General features: G+C 46.3%; 1 protein-coding gene across 1 annotated transcript; it reads right to left on the bottom strand.

Moving 5' to 3' along the window:
- Window positions 1-19536: 19536 nt before the first annotated feature.
- Window positions 19537-23479, bottom strand: LOC120043426 (GTPase IMAP family member 9-like). The gene is made up of 3 exons (XM_038988007.1): window positions 23455-23479; window positions 21047-21996; window positions 19537-19599 (listed from the first exon to the last, which is right to left on the bottom strand). Exons 1-3 carry the CDS (start codon window positions 23477-23479, stop codon window positions 19537-19539), a joined length of 1038 nt encoding a protein of 345 aa, XP_038843935.1.
- Window positions 23480-23978: the final 499 nt, after the last annotated feature.

Genomic DNA, 23978 nt, shown 5'->3' with positions numbered 1-23978 from the left:
GTGGATGTAGTACTAACTACAGGTACAGCTGTAGTGTTGGTGACAGAGACCTGGGTGGCTGTAGTACTAACTACAGGTACAGCTGTAGTGTTGCTGACAGAGACCTGGGTGGATGTAGTACTAACTACAGGTACAGCTGTAGTGTTGGTGACAGAGACCTGGGTGGATGTAGTACTAACTACAGGTACAGCTGTAGTGTTGGTGACAGAGACCTGGGAGGATGTAGTACTAACTACAGGTACAGCTGTAGTGTTGGTGACAGAGACCTGGGTTGATGTAGTACTAACTACAGGTACAGCTGTAGTGTTGGTGACAGAGACCTGGGTGGATGTAGTACTAACTACAGGTACAGCTGTAGTGTAGTGACAGAGACCTGGGTGGATGTAGTACTAACTACAGGTACAGCTGTAGTGTTGGTGACAGAGACCTGGGTGGCTGTAGTACTAACTACAGGTACAGCTGTAGTGTTGCTGACAGAGACCTGGGTGGATGTAGTACTAACTACAGGTACAGCTGTAGTGTTGGGGACAGAGACCTGGGTGGATGTAGTACTAACTACAGGTACAGCTGTAGTGTTGATGACAGAGACCTGGGTTGATGTAGTACTAACTACAGGTACAGCTGTAGTGTTGGTGACAGAGACCTGGGTGGATGTAGTACTAACTACAGGTACAGCTGTAGTGTTGGTGACAGAGACCTGGGTGGATGTAGTACTAACTACAGGTACAGCTGTAGTGTAGTGACAGAGACCTGGGTGGATGTAGTACTAACTACAGGTACAGCTGTAGTGTTGGTTACAGAGACCTGGGTGGCTGTAGTACTAACTACAGGTACAGCTGTAGTGTTGCTGACAGAGACCTGGGTGGATGTAGTACTAACTACAGGTACAGCTGTAGTGTTGGGGACAGAGACCTGGGTGGATGTAGTACTAACTACAGGTACAGCTGTAATATTGGTGACAGAGACCTGGTTGGATGTAGTACTAACTACAGGTACAGCTGTAGTGTTGGTGACAGAGACCTGGGTGGCTGTAGTACTAACTACAGGTACAGCTGTAGTGTAGTGACAGAGACCTGGGTGGATGTAGTACTAACTCAGGTACAGCTGTAGTGTTGGTGACAGAGACCTGGGTGGATGTCGTACTAACTACAGGTACAGCTGTAGTGTTGGGGACAGAGACCTGGGTGGATGTAGTACTAACTACAGGTACAGCTGTAATATTGGTGACAGAGACCTGGTTGGATGTAGTACTAACTACAGGTACAGCTGTAGTGTTGGTGACAGAGACCTGGGTGGCTGTAGTACTAACTACAGGTACAGCTGTAGTGTAGTGACAGAGACCTGGGTGGATGTAGTACTAACTACAGGTACAGCTGTAGTGTAGTGACAGAGACCTGGTTGGATGTAGTACTAACTACAGGTACAGCTGTAGTGTTGGTGACAGAGACCTGGTTGGATGTAGTACTAACTACAGGTACAGCTGTAGTGTTGGTGACAGAGACCTGGGTGGATGTAGTACTAACTACAGGTACAGCTGTAGTGTTGGTGACAGAGACCTGGGTGGATGTAGTACTAACTACAGGTACAGCTGTAGTGTTGGTGACAGAGACCTGGGTGGATGTAGTACTAACTACAGGTACAGCTGTAGTGTTGGTGACAGAGACCTGGGTTGATGTAGTACTAACTACAGGTACAGCTGTAGTGTTGGTGACAGAGACCTGGGTGGATGTAGTACTAACTACAGGTACAGCTGTAGTGTTGGTGACAGAGACCTGGGTGGATGTAGTACTAACTACAGGTACAGCTGTAGTGTAGTGACAGAGACCTGGGTGGATGTAGTACTAACTACAGGTACAGCTGTAGTGTTGGTGACAGAGACCTGGGTGGCTGTAGTACTAACTACAGGTACAGCTGTAGTGTTGCTGACATAGACCTGGGTGGATGTAGTACTAACTACAGGTACAGCTGTAGTGTTGGGGACAGAGACCTGGGTGGATGTAGTACTAACTACAGGTACAGCTGTAGTGTTGGTGACAGAGACCTGGGTTGATGTAGTACTAACTACAGGTACAGCTGTAGTGTTGGTGACAGAGACCTGGGTGGATGTAGTACTAACTACAGGTACAGCTGTAGTGTTGGTGACAGAGACCTGGGTGGATGTAGTACTAACTACAGGTACAGCTGTAGTGTAGTGACAGAGACCTGGGTGGATGTAGTACTAACTACAGGTACAGCTGTAGTGTTGGTTACAGAGACCTGGGTGGCTGTAGTACTAACTACAGGTACAGCTGTAGTGTTGCTGACAGAGACCTGGGTGGATGTAGTACTAACTACAGGTACAGCTGTAGTGTTGGGGACAGAGACCTGGGTGGATGTAGTACTAACTACAGGTACAGCTGTAATATTGGTGACAGAGACCTGGTTGGATGTAGTACTAACTACAGGTACAGCTGTAGTGTTGGTGACAGAGACCTGGGTGGCTGTAGTACTAACTACAGGTACAGCTGTAGTGTAGTGACAGAGACCTGGGTGGATGTAGTACTAACTACAGGTACAGCTGTAGTGTAGTGACAGAGACCTGGGTGGATGTAGTACTAACTACAGGTACAACTGTAGTGTTGGTGACAGAGACCTGGGTGGCTGTAGTACTAACTACAGGTACAGCTGTAGTGTTGCTGACAGAGACCTGGGTGGATGTAGTACTAACTACAGGTACAGCTGTAGTGTTGGTGACAGAGACCTGGGTGGATGTAGTACTAACTACAGGTACAGCTGTAGTGTTGGTGACAGAGACCTGGGTTGATGTAGTACTAACTACAGGTACAGCTGTAGTGTTGGTGACAGAGACCTGGGTAGATGTAGTACTAACTACAGGTACAGCTGTAGTGTTGGTGACAGAGACCTGGGTGGATGTAGTACTAACTACAGGTACAGCTGTAGTGTAGTGACAGAGACCTGGGTGGATGTAGTACTAACTACAGGTACAGCTGTAGTGTTGGGGACAGAGACCTGGGTGGATGTAGTACTAACTACAGGTACATCTGTAATATTGGTGACAGAGACCTGGTTGGATGTAGTACTAACTACAGGTACAGCTGTAGTGTTGGTGACAGAGACCTGGGTGGCTGTAGTACTAACTACAGGTACAGCTGTAGTGTTGGTGACAGAGACTTGGGTGGCTGTAGTACTAACTACAGGTACAGCTGTAGTGTTGGTGACAGAGACCTGGGTGGATGTAGTACTAACTACAGGTACAGCTGTAGTGTTGGTGACAGAGACCTGGGTGGCTGTAGTACTAACTACAGGTACAGCTGTAGTGTTGGTGACAGAGACCTGGGTGGCTGTAGTACTAACTACAGGTACAGCTGTAGTGTTGGTGACAGAGACCTGGGTGGATGTAGTACTAACTACAGGTACAGCTGTAGTGTTGGTGACAGAGACCTGGGTTGATGTAGTACTAACTACAGGTACAGCTGTAGTGTTGGTGACAGAGACCTGGGTGGATGTAGTACTAACTACAGGTACAGCTGTAGTGTTGGTGACAGAGACCTGGGTGGCTGTAGTACTAACTACAGGTACAGCTGTAGTGTTGGTGACAGAGACCTGGGTGGCTGTAGTACTAACTACAGGTACAGCTGTAGTGTTGGTGACAGAGACCTGGGTGGATGTAGTACTAACTACAGGTACAGCTGTAGTGTTGGTGACAGAGACCTGGGTTGATGTAGTACTAACTACAGGTACAGCTGTAGTGTTGGTGACAGAGACCTGGGTGGATGTAGTACTAACTACAGGTACAGCTGTAGTGTTGGTGACAGAGACCTGGGTGGATGTAGTACTAACTACAGGTACAGCTGTAGTGTAGTGACAGAGACCTGGGTGGATGTAGTACTAACTACAGGTACAGCTGTAGTGTTGGTGACAGAGACCTGGGTGGCTGTAGTACTAACTTCAGGTACAGCTGTAGTGTTGCTGACATAGACCTGGGTGGATGTAGTACTAACTACAGGTACAGCTGTAGTGTTGGGGACAGAGACCTGGGTGGATGTAGTACTAACTACAGGTACAGCTGTAGTGTTGGTGACAGAGACCTGGGTGGATGTAGTACTAACTACAGGTACAGCTGTAGTGTTGGTGACAGAGACCTGGGTGGCTGTAGTACTAACTACAGGTACAGCTGTAGTGTTGGTGACAGAGACCTGGGTGGCTGTAGTACTAACTACAGGTACAGCTGTAGTGTTGGTGACAGAGACCTGGGTGGATGTAGTACTAACTACAGGTACAGCTGTAGTGTTGGTGACAGAGACCTGGGTTGATGTAGTACTAACTACAGGTACAGCTGTAGTGTTGGTGACAGAGACCTGGGTGGATGTAGTACTAACTACAGGTACAGCTGTAGTGTTGGTGACAGAGACCTGGGTGGATGTAGTACTAACTACAGGTACAGCTGTAGTGTAGTGACAGAGACCTGGGTGGATGTAGTACTAACTACAGGTACAGCTGTAGTGTTGGTGACAGAGACCTGGGTGGCTGTAGTACTAACTACAGGTACAGCTGTAGTGTTGCTGACATAGACCTGGGTGGATGTAGTACTAACTACAGGTACAGCTGTAGTGTTGGGGACAGAGACCTGGGTGGATGTAGTACTAACTACAGGTACAGCTGTAGTGTTGGTGACAGAGACCTGGGTTGATGTAGTACTAACTACAGGTACAGCTGTAGTGTTGGTGACAGAGACCTGGGTGGATGTAGTACTAACTACAGGTACAGCTGTAGTGTTGGTGACAGAGACCTGGGTGGATGTAGTACTAACTACAGGTACAGCTGTAGTGTAGTGACAGAGACCTGGGTGGATGTAGTACTAACTACAGGTACAGCTGTAGTGTTGGTTACAGAGACCTGGGTGGCTGTAGTACTAACTACAGGTACAGCTGTAGTGTTGCTGACAGAGACCTGGGTGGATGTAGTACTAACTACAGGTACAGCTGTAGTGTTGGGGACAGAGACCTGGGTGGATGTAGTACTAACTACAGGTACAGCTGTAGTGTTGGTGACAGAGACCTGGGTGGATGTAGTACTAACTACAGGTACAGCTGTAGTGTAGTGACAGAGACCTGGGTGGATGTAGTACTAACTACAGGTACAGCTGTAGTGTTGGGGACAGAGACCTGGGTGGATGTAGTACTAACTACAGGTACAGCTGTAATATTGGTGACAGAAACCTGGTTGGATGTAGTACTAACTACAGGTACAGCTGTAGTGTTGGTGACAGAGACCTGGGTGGCTGTAGTACTAACTACAGGTACAGCTGTAGTGTTGGTGACAGAGACCTGGGTGGCTGTAGTACTAACTACAGGTACAGCTGTAGTGTTGGTGACAGAGACTTGGGTGGCTGTAGTACTAACTACTGGTACAGCTGTAGTGTTGGTGACAGAGACCTGGGTGGATGTAGTACTAACTACAGGTACAGCTGTAGTGTTGGTGACAGAGACCTGGGTGGCTGTAGTACTAACTACAGGTACAGCTGTAGTGTTGGTGACAGAGACCTGGGTGGCTGTAGTACTAACTACAGGTACAGCTGTAGTGTTGGTGACAGAGACCTGGGTGGATGTAGTACTAACTACAGGTACAGCTGTAGTGTTGGTGACAGAGACCTAGGTGGCTGTAGTACTAACTACAGGTACAGCTGTAGTGTTGCTGACAGAGACCTGTGTGGATGTAGTACTAACTACAGGTACAGCTGTAGTGTTGGTGACAGAGACCTGGGTGGATGTAGTACTAACTACAGGTACAGCTGTAGTGTTGGTGACAGAGACCTGGGTGGCTGTAGTACTAACTACAGGTACAGCTGTAGTGTTGGTGACAGAGACCTGGGTGGATGTAGTACTAACTACAGGTACAGATGTAGTGTTGGTGACAGAGACCTGGGTGGATGTAGTACTAACTACAGGTACAGCTGTAGTGTTGGTGACAGAGACCTGGGTGGATGTAGTACTAACTACAGGTACAGCTGTAGTGTTGGTGACAGAGACCTGGGTGGATGTAGTACTAACTACAGGTACAGCTGTAGTGTTGGTGACAGAGACCTGGGTGGATGTCGTACTAACTACAGGTACAGCTGTAGTGTTGGTGACAGAGACCTGGGTGGATGTCGTACTAACTACAGGTACAGATGTAGTGTTGGTGACAGAGACCTGGGTGGATGTAGAAGAAGAGTTTTGTACAGAAATTGTCAAACTCAAGTTACAAATGCTGGTAAACACTAAAATACATTCAAATACAGTCAGCAAATAAATCGCAGCACCCCAATCCTCCAATCTACTTCCTGTGGAACAGGTCGATTGAGACTCAGCAGAAAAACAGATATCTCTAGTTTAAACTGACAGGTTTAGATATTTTTATTATGTTCATTAGATTCTGCGGGGCTGTATTACTAGTATTATGTCTATTGTAAAGGGGAGTCATGCTGTAGTTCAAGTCTTATGTACAATACAGAAATACATGCCTTCATTCAGGAAAATATTACATTCTTGACTCTCAAAATGTGCAATACCCAAGTGCATCTATGTGGTTGTCACTAAGAGTCACAAGCAAAATCTTTGTTCATCCTGTAAGTAGTTAAGCTAAAGGACATTTCTGAACATCCTGTCCTGTAAATTGTGAGAGGAGATAAGAGTTAATGTCTGGTGTTCTCTGTCTTGGCTGAAGAGCTTGGCTTCCCTCCAGTGTTACCAGGTAGAATGTCTTCTTTTTCCCCCTTTTTCCAGCCAGGCCAACTTTCACCCTTTGCCAGTTCTTCAAGAATTCTTTCTACTTTTTTCATGGTTTAATTTTGAGTGCCCTCTAGTGGCTGTAATAATATGGTTAATCCCCTTAATTTGCCACGGTAAATGGCCATGGTTAGTTTTAAAAACACTTTGCATTGTACAGTCTACAATATTGGAAACAATATTGAAAACGTAACGTACTTCTGTCAAGTCGGCCTTTTAATGTGTTGCATAATGCGGAAAAAATTTGTGCCTACATGACAACTGCATAAACTTTACAAAAAACATGTGATCAAAGGTCATGGAGTTTTGACTGCAGTCACAGATTATCCATTATATTGACCAGATACCCCAGTGACTTTAACAATGGAAAGGAATGTCTTTAAAAATAGAAGGCAGTCAGGAGGCAAGATCAGGTGGGACCATTCTAACCAATCAGAAGACAGACACACGTCTGAACAACAGGCACAACTCTGATATAAAATGTTTTTTCTCAAAGTTACCAGGATGTCACGTGTCCTACTTATATCAGTGCACTCATAACAACCTAAGCATTACGAAACTCAAATAAGCCACACGTAGCAAATACGCCTTCATTTTTTGTGAACCAAATTCAACACTCTTTCATTGACCTCCAAACAAACATTCCTCGCTTGGTGAGTGAAAAAACTAAAAGCCACCTGCTGGAGAAGACAGATTTTGGGCTCAGTTATCCCTCTCTTTACCTCTTCCTCTCTGCTGCAGTCCACTGGAAGTTTGTGCTGTTGCTCTTCATCAACATCGTCTTGAAGCCAGCGCCTGCATTGTGGGAGTCTTCAGTCATGTTGTGTTTTTATTCCACCCACCAAACATGACCAAAGTGACTGAAACAGGAACCAACTTTGCCATGATTCATGTATGCAGTGGATATGTACAAATGAACATGATATTTGAGTATCTCTCATTGTTTCAAACAGAGAGTACTTTACTTTACATAAACTATTACATTATACTGTTCAAATCAGAGGAGGCTGGTGGGAGGAGCTATAGGAGAGAGGGCTCATTGTAATGGTTGAAATTTAATCAGTGGAATGTTACCAAACACGTAAAACACATGAAAACAACGTGTTTAACCTTTTTCCATTGATTCCATTCCAGCCACTACAATGAGCCCTTCCTCCTATAGCTCCTCCCATCAGCCTCCAGACAGACACACAGCAACACCTCCCTTCACTTCATCTTGCACTAATCGTTCATTTCATCTCTCACACACACTCATATGCCCTCTCTCTCCTTTCTCTCTCATAGAACTGTCTGGTGCGCTGTGAGAATGGTGTGTTCACTGCAGTAGTGGGAGACTTTAGTCTGGCAGAGAAGTTTCCAGACTACAGGTTAGTGCTGTGAGAAGTTTCCAGACTACAGGTTAGTGCTGTGAGAAGATTCCAGACTACAGGTTAGTGCTGTGAGAAGATTCCAGACTACAGGTTAGTGCTGTGAGAAGATTCCAGACTACAGGTTAGTGGTGTGAGAAGATTACAGACTACAGGTTAGTGCTGTGAGAAGATTCCAGACTTCAGGTTAGTGCTGTGAGAAGATTCCAGACTACAGGTTAGTGCAGTGAGAATATTCCAGACTACAGGTTAGTGCTGTGAGAAGATTCCAGACTACAGGTTAGTGCAGTGAGAATATTCCAGACTACAGGTTAGTGCTGTGGGAAGATTCCAGACTACAGGTTAGTGCTGTGAGAAGATTCCAGACTACAGGTTAGTGCAGTGAGAATATTCCAGACTACAGGTTAGTGCTGTGAGAAGATTCCAGACTACAGGTTAGTGCAGTGAGAATATTCCAGACTACAGGTTAGTGCTGTGAGAAGATTCCAGACTACAGGTTAGTGGTGTGAGAAGATTCCAGACTACAGGTTAGTGGTGTGAGAAGATTCCAGACTACAGGTTAGTTCTGTGAGAAGATTCCAGACTACAGGTTAGTGCTGTGAGAAGATTCCAGACTACAGGTTAGTTCTGTGAGAAGATTCCAGACTACAGGTTAGTGCTGTGAGAAGATTACAGACTACAGGTTAGTGCTGTGAGAAGATTCCAGACTACAGGTTAGTGCTGTGAGAAGATTCCAGACTACAGGTTAGTGCTGTGAGAAGATTCCAGACTACAGGTTAGTGCTGTGAGAATATTCCAGACTACAGGTTAGTGCTGTGAGAAGATTCCAGACTACAGGTTAGTGCTGTGAGAAGTTTCCAGACTACAGGTTAGTGCTGTGAGAAGATTCCAGACTACAGGTTAGTGCTGTGAGAAGATTCCAGACTACAGGTTAGTGATGTGAGAAGATTCCAGACTACAGGTGTTATGCTGGTGAATGAGGACCCAAAAGCGACGTAATAGAAACAGAGTCTTTATTCCAGTCTTAAACAAACAATGATTCTCCTGGATATTATCAAAGGTAAATCCAAAACAGGAAACTGAAATCCTCTCGTCAGTAGAGAGGAACGACTGGAGACGCGACCACAGACTGCAGGTCGCTTCAGGAAGGCACAGGCCGTAGCTGACATAGACACCTGCTCACACGCAGCATCTGAAGAAGGCAAAAACACGACAGGGCGGAACAAGGACACAGAACAGCAAACATCAAACAAGAATCCGACAAGGACAGAAGCGGAAAACAGAGGGAGAAATAGGGACTCTAATCAGAGGGCAAAATAGGGGACAGGTGTGAAAGAGTAAATGAGGTCGTTAGGAGAATGAGAAACAGCTGGGAGCAGGAACGGAACGATAGAGAGAGAGAGCGGGAGAGGGAGAGAGGGAGGAGGAGAGAGAGGGATAGAAAGAGGGAAAGAACCTAATAAGACCAGCAGAGGGAAGCACAGGGACAAGACATGATGATCAAAGACAAAACATGACAGTACCCCCCCACTCACCGAGCGCCTCCTGGCGCACTCGAGGAGGAACCCTGGCGGCAACGAAGGAAATCATCAATCAACGAACGGTCCAGCACGTCCCGAGATGGAACCCAACTCCTCTCCTCAGGACCGTAACCCTCCCAATCCACTAAGTACTGGTGACCACGTCCCCGAGAACGCATGTCCATGATCCTCCGTACCTTGTAAATAGGTGCGCCCTCGACAAGGACGGGGGGGGGGGAGGGAAGACGAACGGGGGCGCGAAGAAAAGGCTTGACACAAGAGACATGGAAGACAGGGTGGACGCGACGAAGATGTCGCGGAAGAAGCAGTCGCACAGCGACAGGATTGACGACCTGAGAGACACGGAACGGACCAATGAACCGCGGAGTCAACTTGCGAGAAGCTGTCGTAAGGGGAAGGTTACGAGTGGAAAGCCACACTCTCTGACCGCGACAATACCTAGGACTCTTAATCCTACGTTTATTGGCGGCTCTCACAGTCTGCGCCCTGTAACGGCAAAGTGCAGACCTGACCCTCCTCCAGGTGCGCTCACAACGTTGGACAAAAGCCTGAGCGGAGGGAACGCTGGACTCGGCGAGCTGGGACGAGAACAGAGGAGGCTGGTAACCAAGACTACTCTGAAACGGAGATAGCCCGGTAGCAGACGAAGGAAGCGAGTTGTGAGCGTACTCAGCCCAGGGGAGCTGTTCTGCCCAAGACGCAGGGTTTCGAAACGAAAGGCTGCGTAATATGCGACCAATCGACTGATTGGCCCTTTCTGCTTGACCGTTAGACTGGGGATGAAACCCGGAAGAGAGACTGACGGAAGCACCAATCAAACGACAGAACTCCCTCCAAAACTGTGACGTGAATTGCGGGCCTCTGTCTGAAACGGCGTCTAACGGGAGGCCATGAATTCTGAACACATTCTCAATGATGACTTGTGCCGTCTCCTTAGCGGAAGGAAGCTTAGCGAGGGGAATGAAATGTGCCGCCTTAGAGAACCTATCGATAACCGTAAGAATCACAGTCTTCCCCGCAGACGAAGGCAGACCGGTAATAAAGTCTAAGGCGATGTGAGACCATGGTCGAGAAGGAATGGGAAGCGGTCTGAGACGACCGGCAGGAGGAGAGTTACCTGACTTAGTCTGCGCGCAGTCCGAACAAGCAGCCACGAAACGGCGCGTGTCCCGCTCCTGAGTAGGCCACCAAAACCGCTGGCGAATAGAAGCAAGCGTACCCCGAACGCCGGGGTGGCCAGCTAACTTGGCAGAATGAGCCCACTGAAGAACAGCCAGACGAGTAGAGACAGGAACGAACAGAAGGTTACTAGGACAAGCGCGCGGCGACGCAGTGTGAGTGAGTGCTTGCTTTACCTGTCTCTCAATTCCCCAGACAGTCAACCCGACAACACGCCCTTCAGGGAGAATCCCCTCGGGGTCGGTAGAAGCCACAGGAGAACTAAAGAGACGGGATAAGGCATCAGGCTTGGTGTTCTTATTTCCCGGGCGATAGGAAATCACGAACTCGAAACGAGCGAAAAACAACGCCCAACGAGCTTGACGTGCATTAAGTCATTTGGCAGAACGAATGTACTCAAGGTTCTTATGGTCAGTCCAAACGACAAAAGGGACGGTCGCCCCCTCCAACCACTGTCGCCATTCGCCTATGGCTAAGCGGATGGCGAGCAGTTCGCGGTTACCCACATCATAGTTGCGTTCCGATGGCGACAGGCGATGAGAAAAGTAAGCGCAAGGATGGACCTTATCGTCAGACTGGAAGCGCTGGGACAGAATGGCTCCCACGCCCACCTCTGAAGCGTCAACCTCGACAATGAATTGTTTAGTGACGTCAGGAGTAACAAGGATAGGGGCGGATGTAAAACGCTTCTTGATGAGATCAAAAGCTCCCTGGGCGGAACCGGACCACTTAAAGCAAGTCTTGACAGAAGTCAGAGCTGTGAGAGGAGCAGCCACTTGACCGAAATTACGAATGAAACGCCGATAGAAATTAGCGAAACCGAGAAAGCGCTGTAACTCAACACGTGACTTAGGAACGGGCCAATCGCTGACAGCCTGGACCTTAGCGGGATCCATCTGAATGCCTTCAGCGGAAATAACAGAACCGAGAAATGTGACAGAGGAGACATGAAAGGCGCACTTCTCAGCCTTCACGTAGAGACAATTCTCTAAAAGGCGCTGGAGTACACGTCGAACGTGCTGAACATGAATCTCGAGTGACGGTGAAAAAATCAGGATATCGTCAAGGTAAACGAAAACAAAGATGTTCAGCATGTCTCTCAGTACATCATTAACTAATGCCTGAAAGACAGCTGGAGCATTAGCGAGACCGAACGGCAGAACCCGGTATTCAAAATGCCCTAACGGAGTGTTAAACGCCGTTTTCCACTCGTCCCCCTCTCTGATGCGTACGAGATGGTAAGCGTTACGAAGGTCCAACTTAGTAAAGAACCTGGCTCCCTGCAGAATCTCGAAGGCTGACGACATAAGGGGAAGCGGATAACGATTCTTAACCGTTATGTCATTCAGCCCTCGATAATCCACGCAGGGGCGCAGAGTACCGTCCTTCTTCTTAACAAAGAAAAACCCCGCTCCGGCGGGAGAGGAAGAAGGCACCACGGTACCGGCGTCGAGAGAAACAGACAGATAATCCTCGAGAGCCTTACGTTCGGGAGCCGACAGAGAGTATAGTCTACCCCGAGGGGGAGTGGTCCCCGGAAGGAGATCAATACAACAATCATACGACCGGTGAGGAGGAAGAGAGTTGGCTCTGGACCGACTGAAGACCGTGCGTAGATCATGATATTCCTCCGGCACTCCTGTCAAATCACCAGGTTCCTCCTGAGTAGAGGGGACAGAAGAAACAGGAGGGATAGCAGACATTAAACACTTCACATGACAAGAAACGTTCCAGGATAGGATAGAATTACTAGACCAATTAATAGAAGGATTATGACATACTAGCCAGGGATGACCCAAAACAACAGGTGTAAAAGGTGAACGAAAAATCAAAAAGGAAATGGTCTCACTGTGGTTACCAGATACTGTGAGGGTTAAAGGTAGTGTCTCACATCTGATACTGGGGAGAGGACTACCATCTAAGGCGAACATGGGCGTGGGCTTCCCTAACTGTCTGAGAGGAATGTCATGTTTCCGAGCCCATGCTTCGTCCATAAAACAACCCTCAGCCCCAGAGTCTATCAAGGCACTGCAGGAAGCAGCCGAACCGGTCCAGCGTAGATGGACCGACAAGGTAGTACAGGATCTTGATGGAGAGACCTGAGTAGTAGCGCTCACCAGTAGCCCTCCGCTTACTGATGAGCTCTGGCCTTTTACTGGACATGACATGACAAAATGTCCAGCAGAACCGCAATAGAGGCAAAGGCGGTTGGTGATTCTCCGTTCCCTCTCCTTAGTCGAGATGCGAATACCTCCCAGCTGCATGGGCTCAGTCTCTGAGCCGATGGGAGGAGATGGTTGAGATGCGGAGAGGGGAAACACCGTTAACGCGAGCTCTCTTCCACGAGCTCGGTGACGAAGATCTACCCGTCGTTCTATGCGGATGGCGAGTGCAATCAAAGAGTCCACGCTGGAAGGAACCTCCCGGGAGAGAATCTCATCCTTAACCTCAGCGTGGAGTCCCTCCAGAAAACGAGCGAGCAACGCCGGCTCGTTCCAGTCACTGGATGCAGCAAGAGTGCGAAACTCTATAGAGTAATCCGTTATGGATCGATCACCTTGACATAGGGAAGCCAGGGCCCTGGAAGCCTCCTTCCCAAAAACTGAACGATCAAAAACCCGTATCATCTCCTCCTTAAAGTTCTGATAAACGTTAGAACACTCAGCCCTTGCCTCCCAGATAGCTGTGCCCCACTCCCGAGCCCGACCAGTAAGGAGTGATATGACGTAAGCGATCCGAGCTCTCTCTCCTGAGTATGTGTTGGGCTGGAGAGAGAACACAATATCACACTGGGTGAGAAAGGAGCGACACTCAGTGGGCTGCCCAGAGTAACATGGTGGGTTATTAACCCTAGGCTCCGGAGACTCGGAAGACCAGGAAGTAGCTGGTGGCACGAGACGAAGACTCTGAAACTGTCCTGAGAGATCGGAGACATGAGCGGCCAGGGTCTCAACGGCATGACGAGCAGCAGACAATTCCTGCTCGTGTCTGCCGAGCATTGCTCCCTGGATCTCGACGGCAGTGTTGCGAGAATCCGTAGTCGCTGGGTCCATTCTTGGTCGGATTCTTCTGTTATGCTGGTGAATGAGGACCCAAAAGCGACGTAATAGAAACAGAGTCTTTATTCCAGTCTTAAACAAACAATGATTCTCCTGGATATTATCAAAGGTAAATCCAAAACAGGAAACTGAAATCCTCTCGTCAGTAGAGAGGAACGACTGGAGACGCGACCACAGACTGCAGGTCGCTTCAGGAAGGCACAGGCCGTAGCTGACATAGACACCTGCTCACACGCAGCATCTGAAGAAGGCAAAAACACGACAGGGCGGAACAAGGACACAGAACAGCAAAATCAAACAAGAATCCGACAAGGACAGAAGCGGAAAACAGAGGGAGAAATAGGGACTCTAATCAGAGGGCAAAATAGGGGACAGGTGTGAAAGAGTAAATGAGGTCGTTAGGAGAATGAGAAACAGCTGGGAGCAGGAACGGAACGATAGAGAGAGAGAGCGGGAGAGGGAGAGAGGGAGGAGGAGAGAGAGGGATAGAAAGAGGGAAAGAACCTAATAAGACCAGCAGAGGGAAGCACAGGGACAAGACATGATGATCAAAGACAAAACATGACAACAGGTTAGTGATGTGAGAAGATTCCAGACTACAGGTTAGTGCTGTGAGAAGATTCCAGACTACAGGTTAGTACTGTGAGAAGATTCCAGACTACAGGTTAGTTCTGTGAGAAGATTCCAGACTACAGGTTAGTGATGTGAGAAGATTCCAGACTACAGGTTAGTGCTGTGAGAAGATTCCAGACTACAGGTTAGTGCTGTGAGAAGATTCCAGACTACAGGTTAGTGCTGTGAGAAGATTCCAGACTACAGGTTAGTGCTGTGAGAAGATTCCAGACTACAGGTTAGTGCTGTGAGAAGTTTCCAGACTACAGGTTAGTGCTGTAAGAAAGTTCTCCAGATTACATTAAGACTATATGACTGTCTCCTCATATTCCCATCATGACTGCACATGTAGCACCCATCATACATTGTATTCTGTTTTTCTCTCCTGAAAAATCAATGTGTTCTATATTAATGTGTTATTTTCCTCTCCTCCAGTGATGGGGCTGATCAGCAGCCTCTGTCTGTGGTGGGCTCCCCCTACTGGATGGCCCCGGAGGTGCTGAGATGAGAGCTATATGATGAAAAGATACTAACAGTACTCTACTGTTTCCTGGCTGTTATCGCACTGGTCCGAGTGCATAATAAGAGGAAGCAAACACAGTAATGCAAAACAGTAGTACTATGCTATAATGCAATCTGGAAGGACAACTGTTCCATGTTCCTGCTGTGTTTTTCTGGTTGTGTCTAGTGGGTCTTGCTAATATGTATGTTTCTAGCAAATGACCAGGCTCTTTCAAGGTGTATTATTGTGAATATGCCAAGTGAGATGTTATTGATCAGATGTGATTGGCTGACTCTGACCCCTAGGTGGATGTGTTTGCTTATGGAATCATCCTGTGTGAGATCATCGCCCGGATAGAGGCTGATCCGGACTTCCTACCTTCCTGAGGTACACACACACACGCACGCACGCACGCACGCACGCACGCACGCACGCACGCACGCACGCACGCACGCACGCACGCACGCACGCACGCACACACACACACACACACACACACACACACACACACACACACACACACACACACACACACACACACACACACACACACACAACCCCAGTTAATGACAGGCACACAGTTAACCAATGTTTTTCCGTTTTACACGATCACACAACCCTAAATCAAGGCTTTACTACTATCACACAACAAACGGACAGTGTATGAACAAACCCTTAACCCAACCCTTTCACCACCACTGCACAACCCCAGTAGGTCTACTGTCAAATAGCACCATAGAATATTTTTTTCCACTTTGACCCAGAAAAGAAGTACCCTCCTTTCCCTTATTGAACATAATCACATGTAACTGCTGTGGAGGACTTGAGTATTGAATCAATGCAGTACATTGTAGAGGTTCCATTCTTGTTTTAATGTTTAATGAGTAGAACTCTATCACAGTGTGTGTCTCCATTGAGTAAATACTGTGTAGAAATACAACATGTATATATTTTTAACCTAGGCAGACAAACTAATTTACAGCTAGTCGGCTACATTAAAAGATGATGATGATGGTTTTCTGTGCGTGCTAGACGTTGGCTGCCTTTGAGAACCTGGTCGGTGACTATCGGACACCATTCCTCAACCTTGCAGTCCTCTGCTCTAATTTAAAATACAATAACAGACAGACTGACAGACAGACATAATTGCATGCATCCATGACTCTGTGTACATACTTACTGTAAATGCATAGATCGATAACCTCAAAGCCTTGACCTTCACCTCTCCCACCGCTGCCAGTCCCTCCCCTGCACCCCCGAGCTGGGGCGAACCCTCGCCCCCCTCCTCCGGGACCCCGACCTGCAGAGCTTGGGGAAAGACGAGGAAGAGGAGGTGGAGGATGAAAGGAGAAGGGAGGGATGGTGGAGGATGAAAGGAGGAAGGATAAAGGAGGGATGGTGAGGATGAAAGGAGGAAGGTTAAAGGAGGGATGGTGGAGGATGAAAGGAGGAAGAAAAAAGGAGGGATGGTGGAGGATGAAAGGAGGAAGGAGAAGGGAGGGATGGTGGAGGATGAAAGGAGGAAGGAGAAGGAGAAGGGAGGGTGGAGGATGAAAGGAGGAAGGATAAAGGAGGGATGGTGGAGGATGAAAGGAGGAAGGATAAAGGAGGGATGGTGGAGGATGAAAGGAGGAAGGATAAAGGAGGGATGGTGGAGGATGAAAGGAGGAAGGAGAAGGGAGGGATGGTGGAGGATGAAAGGAGTAAGGATAAAGGAGGGATGGTGGAGGATGAAAGGAGGAAGGAGAAGGGAGGGATGGTGGAGGATGAAAGGAGGAAGGAGAAGGGAGGGATGGTGGAGGATGAAAGGAGGAAGGAGAAGGGAGGGAGGGTGGAGGATGAAAGGAGGAAGGAGAAGGGAGGGATGGTGGAGGATGAAAGGAGGAAGGAGAAGGGAGGGATGGTGGAGGTTGAAAGGAGGAAGGAGAAGGGAGGGAGGGTGGAGTAGGAAAGGAGGAAGGATAAAGGGGGGATGGTGGAGGATGAAAGGAGGAAGGATAAAGGAGGGATGGTGGAGGATGAAAGGAGGAAGGATAAAGGAGGGATGGTGGAGGATGAAAGGAGGAAGGAGAAGGGAGGGATGGTGGAGGATCAAAGGAGGAAGGATAAAGGAGGGATGGTGGAGGATGAAAGGAGGAAGGATAAAGGAGGGATATTGGAGGATGAAAGGAGGAAGGAGAAGGGATGAATTGTGGAGGATGAAAGGAGGAAGGAGAAGGGAGGGATGGTGGAGGATGAAAGGAGGAAGGAGAAGGGAGGGATGGTGGAGGATGAAAGGAGGGATGATAAAGGAGGGATGGTGGAGGATGAAATGAGGAAAGATAAAGGAGGGATGGTGGAGGATGAAAGGAGGAAGGAGAAGGGAGGGATGGTGGAGGATGAAAGGAGGAAGGAGAAGGGAGGGATGGTGGAGGATGAAAAGAGGAAGGAGAAGGGAGGGATGGTGGAGGATGAAAGGAGGGAGGATAAAGGAGGGATGGTGGAGGATGAAATGAGGAAGGATAAAGGAGGGATGGTGGAGGATGAAAGGAGGAAGGAGAAGGGAGGAATGGTGTAGGATGAAAGGAGGAAGGAGAAGGGAGGGATGGTGAGGGATGAAAGGAGGAAGGATAAAGGAGGGATGGTGGAGGACGTGTCAGATGATTCAGGGCTGCTTCTGGACCTGGACATGGTGTCTCTGGAAGAGGAAGAGGAGGAAGCTTTTTCTCTGGGGGAGCCTATGGACTGCAGCAGGTCTCCTGACACGCTAGAGGGCGCTGTCCCTACACCAGGGAGACGTCTACTACACCCAGCCTCGTTCTCTTCCTCCCTGTTTCTGCAGCCTAATGGCTGGGGCTATCCAGTCTCCAACTCCCCTCCCCCTCCCTTCCCTCATCTCCCCCATCTGGACAACAACAACGGCTCGGCGACGGTGGTCGTCGGACGTCCGATTGGCTGGAGGGATAGCAGCTTCCGCACTGCAATCCTGGACCCCCCTGCTGGCCCCGCCCCTGAGCAAGATGAGTTAATTTCCTGTCCGGGCTGCTGTCTTATTGGATTGAGCTTTCCTTCTTTGTGCCTGAAGGAGGCGAATGGTCTCGCTCCTCTGACCGCGCCTTGTGTGCCTTGGCTGCCTCTACCGGAGGGACAGACTTAAGTAGGGCTCCCCCTAGTGGGCTGACTGACAAAGTGTGTGTGTGTGTGTGCGCGTGTGCGCGCGCGTGTGTGTGTGTGTGTGTGTGTGTGTGTGTGTGTGTGTGTGTGTGTGTGTGTGTGTGTGTGTGTGTGTGTGTGTGTGTGTGTGTGTGCGTGCGTGCGTGTGTGTGTGTGTGTGTGAGTGTGTGTGTGTGTGTGTGTGTGTGAATTCATTATTTTCTTCTTTTTATTCATTTAAGATCTTATATATTGGTTGTTGACCTGGAGCCATTTGATAACTGCAGTGTGTCACTGGTTTGTTCACTCACTTTCTACACTCTGAATCTTTCTATTTGATTCCTACTAATGATTCTTCACTGGTCTGGGTGGTGAGTGAGATTTGAATTGAATTCAAACAGGTTCTTCTTCTTCCCTCAAAACTCAAAGTGTTCTTCCAATAACCCACTATGATCCAGGTATCCTCTCAGTGTTCTTCCCATAACCCTCTATGATCCAGGTATCCTCTCAGTGTTCTTCCAATAACCCTCTATGATCCAGGTATCCTCTCAGTGTTCTTCCAATAACCCACTATGATCCAGGTATCCTCTCAGTGTTCTTCCCATAACCCACTATGATCCAGGTATCCTCTCAGTGTTCTTCCAATAACCCTCTATGATCCAGGTATCCTCTCAGTGTTCTTCCAATAACCCTCTATGATCCAGGTATCCTCTCAGTGTTCTTCCCATAACCCACTATGATCCAGGTATCCTCTCAGTGTTCTTCCCATAACCCACTATGATCCAGGTATCCTCTCAGTGTTCTTCCAATAACCCTCTATGATCCAGGTATCCTCTCAGTGTTCTTCCAATAACCCACTATGATCCAGGTATCCTCTCAGTGTTCTTCCCATAACCCTCTATGATCCAGGTATCCTCTCAGTGTTCTTCCCATAACCCACTATGATCCAGGTATCCTCTCAGTGTTCTTCCCATAACCCTCTATGATCCAGGTATCCTCTCAGTGTTCTTCCCATAACCCACTATGATCCAGGTATCCTCTCAGTGTTCTTCCCATAACCCTCTATGATCCAGGTATCCTCTCAGTGTTCTTCCCATAACCCTCTATGATCCAGGTATCCTCTCAGTGTTCTTCCAATAACCCACTATGATCCAGGTATCCTCAGCGTGTTTTAACAACCTGTGTAACTTTGAAACATCATGAAAAGCAATTTTCCTCTTTGTACTGATTATTCCACCCAAGGTTCCGTGTTTGTGTGTTTGTGTGTGTGTGTGTGTGTGCGTGTGTATGTGTGTGTGTGTGTGTGTGTGTGTGTGAGAGAGCTTGCACCTGCTTGTGTGTCAGAGGGAGAAAAATAGTATGTGTGTGACTGAATGACTAAGGTTTGTCCCCTGATGTCTGTTTTGAAATGGTAAATGTCCGCTGGTCATTTCCCCGTACCTGTGTGTGAGAGATTAGAGAACTGAGTGTAATAATTGTATATGAAGTGATTGAGGTGTACATCATCTTTACTATAATGTTTTACACTATTGATGATAATCACTGCACTTTTGATTTCATAGGCCTGCTGGTTCCTTGTCTGTTTTGGATGAAATGGCACCCTATTCCCTATAAAGAGAACTACTTTGGACAAAGCCCCATGTGTCCTGGTCAAAAGTAGTGCATTATGTAGGGAATAGAATGACAATTTGTCAGTCGGTCCCAGAGCTTAAGATTTGTTTGTCTCCCTCTGCTGGCCTGGAGGACCCAGACAGACCAGGCCACCATGGCTCACATGGCTGTGTCTCAATATCCTTAAATGGCTTCCATTCCTCATATCCTTTACTTCAAGGAGAAGCTATACATGACCTGACCAGGGAAAACTCCAGGCCTTAGTTATAGACCTCAAGGTTTTCCTAATCAGGTCACTTGGTCAGGAAAAGGTCCCGACCATATTTATATAATATTAACTGATATGAGGGACTTTAAAAGGTTTATGACTATATGGCTATAGCTATTAACATTTATAACCAGTCCTAACCAGTTAATCTGGCTAGTAATCTGTAGGAAAGGAAGAGGAGGAAAGATAAATAAGACTATTGGGAAGTAGCCAGTCACACTCAAATGTACTGGCCAGAGAGTCTCTTTATAACTTCACTGTTTAAACATCATGATTTACAGAGTCTGGACAACTGTGTGCATCCATCTAAAGAATTCCACTGTTCTGTCCCATATTGATGATGTCATAATGACAATGGTGTGAACACCGACCCATATGTCCATGGAACGACCGAGTCATGGAGTGTAATGCACTGAATGAAGACGTTTTGAATTTTTTGTTGTTGATTAAAACATATTTTATCTATAATGCCAATGCATGAAAACTACCCTGAAATCACGTATGTAGCTAATTACCAGCTTTAATAAACTGTCATGATGATTATTTGAGTTATTTTAAGAAAATGTCCTCATTGAATATAAATGAAAACATTGAATGTAATCTATTGTAGCTGGCATTTGTCTAAATTCTCATTACATAATGTTTACTATTGACATAAATGGAAACAATCACAGACACAGCAGAGCCAGGTTAAATGTCATAAAGCTTTATGTAAGCTATAGAATATACATCTATAGAAGTCAATGGGTCCACAGTTACAGACTATAACATTAGAATGGCAACAGAGTACACTGTATGTAGATGCATTCAATGCAATGCAATACAATTGTAATTACAATTACATTCAATGTGACTAAGCTTGGGACTCTCGAACAGCATTGTTTCAGATGTTCATTGTATACTGCAAGCCCCTTTTAGTGCTTTGCCCACTTTTTTCAAATAACTTGTTATAAAGCCATTTTCTCCTTCAGCTCTCTCTCTTGCCTCCCTTTCATGTTTTTCTCTCACCTCCTGTATTTCTTTATCTTTAGCCTCTTTTTCCAGTTTCAGTTTCTCCAGTTCTTCCTCCCTGATTCTCTGACCTTGTATCTCTCTCTGGATCCTCTCATTCCTCTCTTTAATCGCTTTCTCATGAGCCTCTTGTGTATCTGTCTTCAGTTCATTCTGTCTGCGTTTCTGCTCTTCGTTCTCTCTCAGGATCCTCTCATTCTTCTCTTTAAGCTCTTTTTCCCGAGCCTCTTGGATAATTTTTTCTTTCTTCAGTTTCTCCTCCTCTCTGCGTATCTTCTCTTCATTCTCTCTCAGGATCCTGTTCTTCATCTCTTCAATCGCTCTCTCAGCCTCCTGGAACATCTCAGTGGTGTAGTGGCTTCCTCCATTCATCTTCACCATCTTGTCTATCTTCTCAAGCAGCTCAAAGACCTGGGAAGGATTCTTATCTTTGTTGTTGAAGACATGATATCCCCCACTGCATTGGGAATGTAAACTATGCAGATCTGGATTTTCAAGCAGGAACTGTTCAATTGTTACATCATCATCATCAAGAAGGTCTCCATGTGTGAAGAGAACCATGGTGTATTTCGATGCTTCATCACCAAATAATCTCTGAATTATCTCCACAGTTTTCTGCTCCTCTTCAGTGAATCTTCCCAGCTGGATCACAACCAGGAACACATGGGGACCAGGTGCAGAGAAAGAGATGCATTTAGCAATCCTTTTCAGTGACTCCTCATTGGAAAATGAAGTATCAAACAACCCTGGGGTGTCAATAACAGCTACACTTTGCTCACCCACCTTCCCTCTTCTCTTGTCACAGTTTTTTGTCTGAGAAATAGAGGACATTTTTGATGGGAAAGCTTTATTCCCTAGAATGGTGTTTCCTGCAGCACTTTTCCCAGCTCCTGTCTTCCCGACCAGAACAATGCGGAACTCCTCATTTTGTGTAAGCAGTTGGATTCCTGTTGGATAACAAGAACACTTGTTACATTTTTAAGAGGTCTAGACTTCATGTACTGCTTGTTAGCACATTTTGAGTAATGGCAAAAACAATTTGTTTCACACTTCTTCTTAACACAAAGCAGTACTTCATGGTCTGCACAAAATAATCTGTGAGCATCGCCTCTACAGATGCAGGATCTTAATTTTAGCCTGTTTGCTACAGTAGGAAAAAAGTCCTGCAGCAATAGGAAATGTGAATTATTATATGGATTATAATAAATGGGCATTTTTGTCGGGGTTGACATATTGTTCGTTAGGGAAAATCAAGTCTGAACTTGCATAGTGGACATTAGAACCTTTAGAGTACTTAAAACGCGAATCCAATACAATTTTGCAATTGCTGCTGTGCAGGAAAACCTTCAGCATCAAAATATTTATCAAATTAAGATCCTACATCTGTATGTGCTAAACTGTTTTTATGCCATTATAATTTTTTTGCTAAGTTGACTCTGATCAAATACCAAGCAATCTCTTGGTTTTTATATATAAATAATGGCCACAGCACAAAAATAAATGTAAAATCCATGTGTTCCTTTTTAGAATCATTACAGCAGGTGAGAAAGAGAATGAAAGATAGAGAAGGTAGTGCTCTAAAACAGTCATATACAATAAGCGCTTACAAGAATAAAAACAAAATGTTAGTTATTGTCACGTTCCTGACCTGTTTTCTGTTAGTTTGTGTATGTGTTAGCTGGTCAGGACGTGAGTTTGGGTGGGCAGTCTATGTTTTCTGTTTCTATGTTGGTTAATGGGTACCTAATATGGTTCTCAATTAGAGGCAGGTGGTTTTCATCTCCTCTGATTGAGAATCATATTAAGGTAGGTGGTGTCACATTGTTTGTTTGTGGGTGGTTGTCTCCTGTGTCTGTGTTTGCTGGACCATACGGGACTGTTTCGTTCGTCGTTTTGTTTTGTAGTAAGTACTTGTTCGTTCGTTCTTCGTGTTTCATGTAAGTTCGTGGTCCAAGTCTGTCTACATTCGGTTTGTTATTTTGTTTAGTTGTCAAGTATAGTTCATTTTGTCTTGTTAAATAAATTCATTATGTCAAATCACAAAGCTGCATTTTGGTTCGATCCCTGCTCCTCCTCTTCGGATGAAGAGGAGGAGGAACGCCGTTACAGTTATGAATGTAAAAAAATAAAGACTTACCTAAAGTATTAATAAAACATGTTTCAACTTTTAAAAAAAATATGAGTTACTCCACTGACTTGTACATTATAATGTAACTAATAATGTTAACATTTTGTGTCAACTTGACAAAGAAACAAAAGCAGTGGAGTAATATAAAATAATGCTCCCCACTGCTGTACATCATTATATTTCTAGAGCACATGAAGTTCAAAGGAAAAAACACATAAAAAAACAAATCAATACCATTGACTTGAGTTCCCATCTTTATAAACTAAAGGCTACTCACCAGACTGAGACTCTTTGCTGTTCATGTTTGCAGTGAAGATCTGTCAGTCTCAAGCACTGTGTGAGAGTAGTAGTAGTAGAAGTAGTTTCTATGCTCCTATAAGGATACTAAAGAGATACAGTGTGAGAGTGGGTCTTCCCACTTGTTTTATACAGGATCTCTCAGGTGCCCACGCCCTGACACACCCACAGGCTTTCTCTTAGCTTTCATACAATTTCTGAAATCTTTTCCCACTAGTTATGGCTGTAATACAATAGAAATGTTTTGACTGGTCTAATATTTAACTATTCAGTCAAATCGTAATGAACTAGTAATCGGCAGTATGTTTGGACTACTATGTTTGGACTACTAATTGAGGCCGAATATATTCAACATGTTTGAACATTTCCGGGATGCCGTAGAGTGCCCGGGAGCCTATGGGAGCCATCATCCGCAAATGGGTTATGTGCTTACACTTTACGAGACTGTGGCATTATGTTTTACTCTGGGTTTGATCTAAAGATTTGGTAAAATGCGCCGGGAGC

The sequence above is a fragment of the Salvelinus namaycush genome, unplaced genomic scaffold (genome assembly GCF_016432855.1).
Source record: "Salvelinus namaycush isolate Seneca unplaced genomic scaffold, SaNama_1.0 Scaffold908, whole genome shotgun sequence".
In the NCBI taxonomy this organism is placed as follows: Eukaryota; Metazoa; Chordata; class Actinopteri; order Salmoniformes; family Salmonidae; genus Salvelinus; species Salvelinus namaycush.
Note: the sequence above shows the minus strand (reverse complement) of the source record. Positions and strands in the feature narration are given on the sequence as shown.